Raw genomic sequence first — 10,176 nt, 5'->3', positions numbered from 1 at the left:
CTAAATTTCAATGAGGCCATGAATGACACAAAGCATAAAACATAGGACATGTTATTAATATAGCAAGTAGCCACTGATAATGCAATGTTGTAATTATTTATTTTTCCCATGGACACAGTTGCATATCCTCCTCTAACCCATAGTCAGAAATTAAAAGGAGTTTCTTTCTTTCTTTTTTTTTTTTTTAAAACTTCTTGCCCCTTTTATACAACTTGCATACTACAACACAAAAACAAGCAAAATGAAATGGCAAAAAAAAAAACACCTAATATTCAAATAAACATCTATTGTCTTCCCGGTCCTTTAACTTCACGAGTTTTCAACCACACTTGATCCGCGGTAGAGGTTAATTTCAAAGGGCGAGGAGAGTAGTAGTAGTAGAAGTAGCAGTAGCAGTAGCAGTAGACTGAGGTGGATTAGTAAGCATATGAACAACTTCTCTCATAGTAGGCCTAGCACAACTTTCCTCTTTACTTTTAGGGTTGGTGTGCCTCATTGTTATTCTCATTGCTGTATAAAGGCTTCTGCTCCAGGTATTTTTCTTGTGACGCCCGTTTTGTGATTATTATATTTGATGTCATGCTAATTGGCAAGTCTATATCATATAAGTATCTCTTTCACCAGCGTATGGTCTAGCAATATTTTCGGTGCATGAAGCATCCCGCGTTCACCCAGGGTCCGGGGAAGGACCGCATCCCAAGGGGATGTGATGTAGGCAGCCTACCCTGTCATCAGTGGCTGATTCCACAGCTCGAAACTCGAACCCATGACCGATAGGTCATAGAGAGATAATTTTACCCAGTGGCGGATGTACATTATGGATTATGGGTGCTTGAGCACCCATTGCTTTTGGAGCCAAACTTTATAGTTATATAGAAGAATAAACTAGTAAATTATACAAATATATTAATTAAGCACCCAGTAATTTTCAGATTAAAAATAATTGAGCACCCATAATTTTAAAATTCTGGATCCGCTACTGATTTTACCGTTGCTCCAAGGTTTCCTTCCTAATTTTTTACAGTAAAGTTTGATAATTTAATTTTGATTACACATGATAATTTAATTTAATTTGAAACTATTTGATCATTATACTTGTGGTTTAGTACGAAACGAATTATACAACCACTGTTAAATTTTCTTGAGTTGCAAGTGATAAACATAAAACATTAGTTTTTTCAGTTGATAAAATTCCAATTCATCTAACGAATCCAAGATTCCTATTACTAGGGAAGTTCAGAATTGATTGTGTATACAAAATCTCGTCTTTGTGACAACTCAGTATTGAATTCCTTGCAATCTCGTATTGAAGTTAAATAACTGGTTGATTACTTTATTTCAAGGCTCCTATCATTAGGGACGTTTGGAATTTGATTGTGTAAATAAAAATTTGAGAAATCCGATTTCGTATTTAAGTTAAGTAACCTGTTTCATAATTCAGTACTTTGGTTGAATTGATAAAAAAGATTGACATTTGTCTGAACTTCATGTTGAAACAATCGATGAATAGAGATCAAAGACCTACTAAGGAAATTTGAGCTTAACAAAGTTGAAACTGCTTCTTGTTGTAGTTTCAGGGGTCTAAGATCACACAAGAGTTAGTATGAAACGTCTATGCAGATCGTCTGATAAACATGTACTTGGGTTGTCTGAGGATATCATAATCGAAATATTACATCGTTTGCCTTCTAAATCTCTGGCAAGGTTTGAATGTGTATGTAAGCAGTGGAGGAAGTACATTGCTGATCCATCTTTAGTTTTATAGTTGTCGTTCTCAACGACGAAGGAGACCACCTCAAATGATGGGTTTCTTTTGTTAAGACCACCTTAACGAGGCAACATGTTGCAGTTCCTGTAACACAAAGCAGCTGCATAGACCGCGTAGCTGTTGGATTTCTTTGCAAGGTAGATGACCCTGAAAAAGATGCGAACTCCTTTACTATAGTTCGTTACAAAATTTGGTTTGGTTTTCGTTCTACTGTAACAATTGAAATCTTCTCTTCTGAGACTAACGTGTGGACTACCATCAATCTCACGCTAGATGTACCTCTCCGAGTATTCCAATTTAGTTGGACGAATATCGCATCAGTTGGAGTCATCGATGGAGTGTTATGTTGGATTGACTTGGAAGCACAGATCATCTTTTATGATAGTGTCAAAAAGTGTTTTTGGGGTTTGCAATTGCCTGAAGAGATGACGGACGGAGACAGTTATGTACTTGGAATATCGGGTGGGGCTCTATATTACGCGTTGTATAAAGAGGGAGAGATTAATGTGTTGTGCCTTGAGAGCGATATCCGGGGCTTTTGGATATGCTGACTCTAGTATCTGCATATTGAACATGGAATTTCTGGACATTCATCCTGCTAATCCGAACATGTTTTATTTTCATACAGTTGATAAAGTTATTTCATATGACTGGAAAAGAATGTTGCAGTACTTTTGCATGATATCGAAGAGCCTAGTTTGATAACAGAACTAGGCTTATTCTTTTCTTTTGAGTTGTATCAATGGCCACGTTTTCTCTAGACTTATCAAGTGCCAAAACTGTAACATTTTAGTTTAGATATCTGCAGTCTCAAGATTTAGTGCAAATTTTCTACTTATGCAAGTACTTTTAGATGCATTTCTGTCATTACATCCCTGTCTATCTTCAAAATGCATTCTCAAGATTTAATGCTAGTGAAAACCCCAAAGAAAAATGCTAAGGAAAATATGGCACATATTGCATTAGGGTGTTAAGGGGGGGGGGGGGGGGGGGGGTTGAGCCAGTAATTGGGCGGGTCATTTTGAGCTAAAATGAGTTGGGTCAACATTGGGTTAAACTTTGAGTCATAACCCAACCCGTTTAACTCTTATCAAGCTTTACTTAATATATGTTGTTATCTTATGAATTGTATAATTACTAAATAAGATTTTTTCCCCCTTTGTTATGTTTATATATAACATATCAAACAAAACAAAAAAATATTTCTAAGATATTTTCAGGTTGAGATAGGTTCAGGGTCAATAACCACCCCAATCTTGGGCGGGTTGGACAGGTCATTTGGGTTTGACTAAATTTGACAGCCCTATACTTAACAAATCTGATACAGGCATATGTTGTTTCCGACCCACAGTCTAGTTAGCAAGGATTATAAGGCAATCAATTTGGAGAGAGAAGAAATATTTTTTAGAAATTCAAATTATACCACAGGATTTTATGTCCTTTTTTTCAGCTAGTAATTAATTCTCCTTATATACCAACCAACCTGACCCTAACGTTGTGAATGGTGTGAGATCACCGGAATTCATATACTCATACGGTGGTTTGGTAAGTGGGATAAGGTGGATAAAATGTGGTACTAAATGTATGTTAAGTTTGATTGACGGTATAAATTTATTTCAAATATAGTATAAAATTTATCCCAGACTTATAGCCCGTTTGGCCAAGCTGCAAAAATCAGCTTATTTTGAGAAGTGCTTTTTTTCAAAAGTGTTTTTCTCAAAAGTACTTTTGGTGAGAAGCAGTTTGTGTTTGGCTAATTAGTTTGAAAAGCACTTCTGAGCAGCAACTACTGTTTGGCCAAGCTTTAAATAACTGCTTCTAAGTGTATTTTTCTCAAAAGTGCTTCTCAAAAAAGTGCTTTTGGAGAGAAGCTACTTTTTTCTGCTTTCTTCAAAACTGCTTCTGTTTCTCCTCAAAAGCACTTTTTTTCCTTTCAAAAGCTTGGCCAAACATCTCAATTTTTGGCCAAAAATGTTTTTGGCGAAAAAAATCACTTTTGAACAAAAAAAAGCATGGCCAAACAGGCTATTAATCCTAGACATCCCATCTTATCCCTCCTTATCCAATTAAACTTGGTATCAATATATCTCACCTCCTAGGTGGAATAAATTACTCCCAAAATTATAAACTACAATAACAAAATAATTTAATCTACGTACCAAACTACCCCATAGAGTTTAGGGAATTGGTTTAATTACTTCGGCCAAAAATCATATTCTCGTACATGCTTCACAAGATGTCGAAGTTTCAATTAGGCCATGAATGACACAAAGCATAAAACATAGGACATGTTATTAATATAGCAAGTAGCCACTGATAATGCAATGTTGTAATTATTTATTTTTCCCATGGACACAGCTGCATATCCTCCTCTAACCCATAGTCAGAAATTAAAAGGAGTTTCTTTCTTCTTTTTTTTTCTTTTTTTTTTTCACTTTTTGCCCCTTTTATACAACTTGCATACTACAACACAAAAACAAGCAAAAGAAAATGGCAAAAAAAAACACCTAATATTCAAATAAACTTCTATACTTGCACGAATTTGTACTCCCCGGCCCTTTAACTTCACGAGTTTTCAACCAGACACTTGATCCGCGGTAGAGGTTAATTTCAAAGGGCGAGGAGAGTAGTAGTAATAGCAGTAGTAGTAGACTGAGGTGGATTAGTAAGCATATGAACAACTTCTCTCATAGTAGGCCTAGCACAACTTTCCTCTTCAACACATATCATAGCAATCTTGTACAAGTTTATTACACTCCCAATAGGATAACTGTGTAGCCTTGAGTCAACAACTGCTAAAACTGAAGCTGCATCAGACGGCTGAGATAGCTCTGATATTGTCTTATTAACCCATCTCACTATATCTACACCGTCCCCAAATTCACCAACTGGTTTGTGACCTGTGATTAATTCCAACAGTACAACTCCAAAACTGTACACATCGCTTTTTTGGTCAACTTTCAACGTGTAAGCGTACTCTGTTTTTCACATCCAAACAAAATTTAGCTCAGAACTACATTAATGACCGAATTTAATGTTTGGACAAAGTTTTAAATAGATTTTGTCCTGGTACCATATAGCTTTACTCCCACCACCCTTTTAACCCCACAATTCAGTAAATTCCAAAAGTTTTACTGTTCTTGGTCTTAGGGTGTGATGTGTCTAGGACTAAACGTTACTATTTTTATGAATAGCAAAACTAGGGGTGTTCATGGTTCGGTTTGGATCAGTTTTTCCCTTAAAAGAAACCAAACCAAGTAAGTCGGTTTTTCAAATATTAGAACCAAACCAAACCAATTAAGTCGGTTTTTCTAGATTCGGTTTATGTCGGTTTTTTTAGTTTTTCCGGTTATTTGTCGGTTTTTTCTTAAATATAAGATATACACTACCATACACATATTCCCGCGACCACATTTTCAATGTAACACTATCAAATCAATTGCCCTTTGAGAAATCTATTATTTACCAAAATATATTGATGATAATTGAATCAAATAGTGATGAATAATTTAAGGACTCAATTAAAAATATGTTATTTTTAACACCAAATGGATTCTTACACTAAACAAAAGAAAACTACCAATCAAACTAGAATGTAAAAGTAAAGAACTATATTAAAAGTGAAAACTATTAACATTTACCATAATTTTTTTGAAACTTTGTATAACAATATACATATACATATACATATATATATACATATACATATACATATATATATATATATATATATACATATATATATATATATATATAGGTGTAATAATAAATTTGAAATAGCTACTCCTATGATCGATTTGGTTCGGCTTTTTTCTGATTAAAACCAAAACCAAACCAAATTTGATCGGTTTTTAAAATTCAAAACCAAAACCAAACCAAACCAAAAAGTATCGGTTTTTTTGGTCGGTTTGGTTTGGTTTTCGGTTTTGTTTGGTTTTTCGAGTTTTTATGAACACCCCTAAGCAAAACATTGACCAATAAAAAAGGACTTCTCAATGTTACATAAAAGGACCAATACAGGTTATATATACACCAGTGAACAGATCTTTTACATTATTATAGCAAGATAGTAGTATTTTTAAAAGGTTACTAATTGGAGCGATTTTTATAACTAAAATTACTAGTAATGACATTATAAATTGTGTAACATTTCTTATATTATTAGTGTACAGAACCTAAACTCATAAAAAAAATTGAACTTATGAGACCGACAAAGAAAATAGTTTTTACACTATCAAGTTATTTAAAACATATTTCACGTAATATTCGTAGCAAAACATAGGTTGATAACATGCAAATTATGGTAAGTAATCTGTTGTAACATGTGAAACTATACTAATATTGTAAAAAGCTTTTGAATTACCAGCATAAATAATTTAAATCCTAAAAAAATATTGGCACATTATTAAAGTGGAAAGACTAGAAGATCCAAGTCCAAGTCTCAAATATGAAAAAACTTAAGTTGAATTTTTTCCAATGGTATCTTGATTTACAACCAAAATTTCATTTTTTTTAAAGCAGTAGTAGAAAAAATGACAGAAAACCAAGTGTGGTAGTTTACCTGGTGCAATGTAACCATAAGAGCCAGCAATAGAAGACATGCATTCAGATGCATCAGCATCTTGCAAGAATTTGGCTAAGCCAAAATCAGCAACATGAGCTTCAAAATCAGAATCCAGCAGAATATTATTCGACTTAACATCCCTATGAATAATTGAAGGCGAACAATCATGGTGCAAATAACACAATCCCTTTGCAGCTTCCACAGCAATACGATACCTCGTCTCCCACCTCAAATGTGCCCCTTTCGCACCATGCAACATGTCCCCTAAGCTACCATTCGACATGTACTCGTACAACAACACGTTTGTATCCTTGTTCGATACATATCCTAGTAATCGTACGATGTTCCTGTGCTTGATTCTTCCTAGTGTTTGGATTTCAGCCGAGAAACCATGATCGTGGTGTCCGGTTCCTCTGCCTACAAGTTTCTTTATTGCAACGTCAATGCCATTTGGCATTGACCCTCGATACACTACCCCAGCTCCACCTTTTCCAATTATGTTCTCTTCTTTTAAACACTCTAAAACATCCTCAGCTCTGAAATCAAGTTTCTGGAATGCTGTTAGCTTCCAAATCTTTGAATTTTTGAATTTTTCCTTCTTGACGAACACCCACGTAACAGCCAACAGCAATGCAACAGTGACTAAAGTGATTATTATAACCACCAATTGTGTAGTGGTAAATTTCCCAGAATGACTTTTGTGGGAGTTTTGAGCTGAGTTTGAAGCTGAGGGACAAAATGTAGCGCGGGGCGAACAGAGTTTAGGATTTCCTACAAAAGACTTGTCACTGAAGAATTTTAACTGTCCGTTGGTCGGTCTCCGCCCAGAAAGATCATTGTAAGAAAGATCCAAAACTGTTAAACCACTCATCACTCCAATATCTCCAGGAATGGCACCATTCAGTTGGTTTCGCGACAAGTTGAGCACGTTCAAGCTGTCTAGTTTGGTGATCTCTTTTGGAACTTCACCGGCCAATTGGTTTCTGCTCAAGTCAATTAATGTTAGTTCTGAGCAGAGAGCAATGGAACTCGGGATTTCACCTGTTAAATTGTTGCCACTCAAGTTGATGGTCACAAGCTTCTTTAAACTCGCAATTTCTTGAGGAATTTCACCAGATAATCTGTTCTTATCAAGTGTCAAAGTCACTAAATTCTTCAAGTTCCCAATAGATGGAGGAATATTTCCAGTAATCCAGTTGTTAGAAAGTACAAGACTCGAGAGATTATTCGCATTAATCTCCGTTGGCAACTGCCCCGTGAAATAGTTGTTATCAAGTTCAAGCATATCCATTACAGGAAACTTGAAAAAACCAGCTGGAATAGTACCATTTAGGTAATTCTTCCTAACACGAATTCGAGTCAACGATGTGCACTCACCAAGTTGTTCAGGAATTGGACCAAAGAAATAATTCTCCATTAGAATTAAAGTCTTTAACTTTCCACTTTTACACAAATCAGGAGGTATTCTTCCAGTAAAATGATTGCCAGTAACATCCAGTTTCAATAGCCTCCCGTTACGCCCAAGATTTTCGGGCAATTCCAGGGTAAAATTGTTGCCCCAAATCTGCAACACTTCAAGATTTGGAAGGTCTCCGATAAAGGGGGGAATCGGACCGTGCAAGTTGTTTTTGAAAAAGTTTATCAATGTCAAATTCTGCAACTTCACGAAACTCTCTGGTATTTCTCCAGTGAGTTGGTTAATGGACAGGTCAAGAGACATCAAGCTCTTTAAACCAGAGAGTTCAGATGGTATGTGACCTGCAAAGAAGAGACGAATCCAAGATTTAAATTTAACGAGTTCAAGATTCTAAGCTTATTGAAAGTACTAGCCATAACCTAAAATATACTACAATTTTTTTCAAGTCAATTCACATATCATCAATGATACTATTAAGTGAAGAAAACAGTGAGTTGGTTAATTGACAGGTCAATTGACATTAAGCTCTGTCTCCAAACCAGAGACTTCAGAGACGAATTCGGAATTTAAATTAACGAGCTCAAGATTCTATGTAATTGAAAGTATGAGCTCAAAACTTGGTATTTATACAATATTTTTGGAGTCTTTTCCCATATAATTTATAGTACTATATATTAAGTGAAAAATTTGTGAGTTGGATAATTGACAGGTCAATTGACATTAATCACTCCAAACCAGAGAGTTCAGAGACAGAACTCAGGATTTAAACTTAATTGAAAATATGAGCTCAAAACTTCAAATATACACAATATTTTTCAACTCTTTTCATATAAACATCTATGGTACAAGTAAAAAAATGGTGTGTTCAAATCAATACCTGTAAGACGGTTGGCATGTAGAAACAGAGAATGCAACTTCTTCAAATTTCCAAGACTAGGAGGAATTTCACCATCAAGATTACAATTAGCAAGATCAAGAAGCTTAAGTGTACTAATAGAACCAAACTCAGGTGGAATTCCTCCTTCATAACTATTAAAATAACCCAACCTAAGTTCTTCAAGATTTGGAAGCAAAGCCAAACTCTTTGGTATTTTTCCAGTAAGTGAATTACCCTCTAAACCTAACCATAGTAAGCTTTCAATATGAGAATAAGCTTCTGGTATTTCACCATGAAAATAGTTTCCTCCAAGATGTAAAGTCTTTAGCTTTTTAAGCTTAACAAACTCAGCAGGAAGCTCACCAGTAAAATTATTATTATAAATATCAAATGATTCAAGTTCTATTAACCCCAACAAGATTTCTCTAGGAAAAGGACCGGAAAAACTGTTGTTTGAAAGATTAACGTATTTAATAGAAGAAAGATTTGATATTTCTAAAGGAAGTGTACCAGTTAAGTTATCTCCAAACATAATAAGATTTTCAAGTTTGTCTAAAAGACCAATTTCAGGTGGAATAGTACCAAACAAAGGAACATTAGAAATGTTCAAAGATATTACACGTAAATCATTATTACATGTAATACCAGAGAAAGAACAATAATTAACAAAAGGGAAAGTTGAGGAATTTGTTGTGATATTTTTCCAGTCATTGAGACCAGAACTTGAAGTACCAACAATGGATTCTTTGAGTTTTAAAAGGGTTTCAAGATCAGAGTTTGCATTAATGGTGAAAGTAAAAAAGATGAAAATTTGGAAGAGAAGGAGAAAGGGAGCAGTAGACATGTTCACACTGTTAGCTTTCTATGGTTTGTACGAAATGTAAGAATAGGCTTAGGCTATTTGAAGTATAAGTATTTACTACTGTTTGCACTTTGCCAAAGTGGTAGAAGAATCAAACTCTGTATTACCACTAATTAACCTTTTTGGTTTGAAACAAAGTGAAGATACGAGATGGAGTATTAATTTATTTTTACATACTATTCGTCCACAATAGTTGACCAATTTGTTTTGGGCATATCTATAAAAAAAAAATACTAAATTCTAGACAAAAATAGTTAGTGAACCAAATTACCCTTCATTAAATATTGCACCATAGTTATAGTAGCACTTATTCTCTTCTTAAATGTGAGAAATAAATGACTTTTAAGGTATACGTACATAAAGATAATTTGGAAAAAAAACAAATTGAATTTTTTCTTGATTATATAAATGGACATTTATTTTGAACCAAAATAAAAAAGCAAATTGGTCATTGATTGTGTACCGAAAGGAGTATTATTAATCATATATTTTACTCTCTATGTTTCAATATTGTGAACCTATTTGACTGACACGGAGTTTAAGAAAAAAGAAAAGACTTTAGAACTTGTGGTAAAATGAGACACATATAATTTGTGTGTTTATAAATCGTTGCACAAAAGGAAACTATTTCGAAATAGGGAAAGTGATCATTCTTTTTGGCACCAATTAAAAAAAAATAAGTTCACAT

At 34.4% G+C, this 10,176-nt stretch overlaps 1 protein-coding gene across 1 annotated transcript; it reads right to left on the bottom strand.

Annotated features, from left to right (window-relative positions):
• Window positions 1-4,031: 4,031 nt before the first annotated feature.
• LOC109209875 (receptor protein kinase CLAVATA1) lies at window positions 4,032-9,515 on the bottom strand. The gene is made up of 3 exons (XM_019373231.1): window positions 8,627-9,515; window positions 6,330-8,090; window positions 4,032-4,746 (listed from the first exon to the last, which is right to left on the bottom strand). Exons 1-3 carry the CDS (start codon window positions 9,468-9,470, stop codon window positions 4,379-4,381), a joined length of 2,973 nt encoding a protein of 990 aa, XP_019228776.1. The 5' UTR covers window positions 9,471-9,515; the 3' UTR covers window positions 4,032-4,378.
• Between the last annotated feature and the right edge of the window lie 661 nt (window positions 9,516-10,176).

Source organism: Nicotiana attenuata, unplaced genomic scaffold, assembly GCF_001879085.1.
Source record: "Nicotiana attenuata strain UT unplaced genomic scaffold, NIATTr2, whole genome shotgun sequence".
Classification (NCBI taxonomy): domain Eukaryota; kingdom Viridiplantae; phylum Streptophyta; class Magnoliopsida; order Solanales; family Solanaceae; genus Nicotiana; species Nicotiana attenuata.
This window is presented reverse-complemented; position numbering and strand designations above follow the sequence as displayed.

Coding starts and splice junctions, on each gene's coding strand:
- LOC109209875 (XM_019373231.1), bottom strand. CDS start 9,470: ATGTCTACTGCTCCCTTTCTCCTTCTCTTCCAAATTTTCATCTTTTTT. Junction 8,091..8,626: donor ACATGCCAACCGTCTTACAG/GTATTGATTTGA, acceptor TCTTCTTTGCAG/GTCACATACCATCTGAACTC. Junction 4,747..6,329: donor TTATGGTTACATTGCACCAG/GTAAACTACCAC, acceptor TGTGAAAAACAG/AGTACGCTTACACGTTGAAA.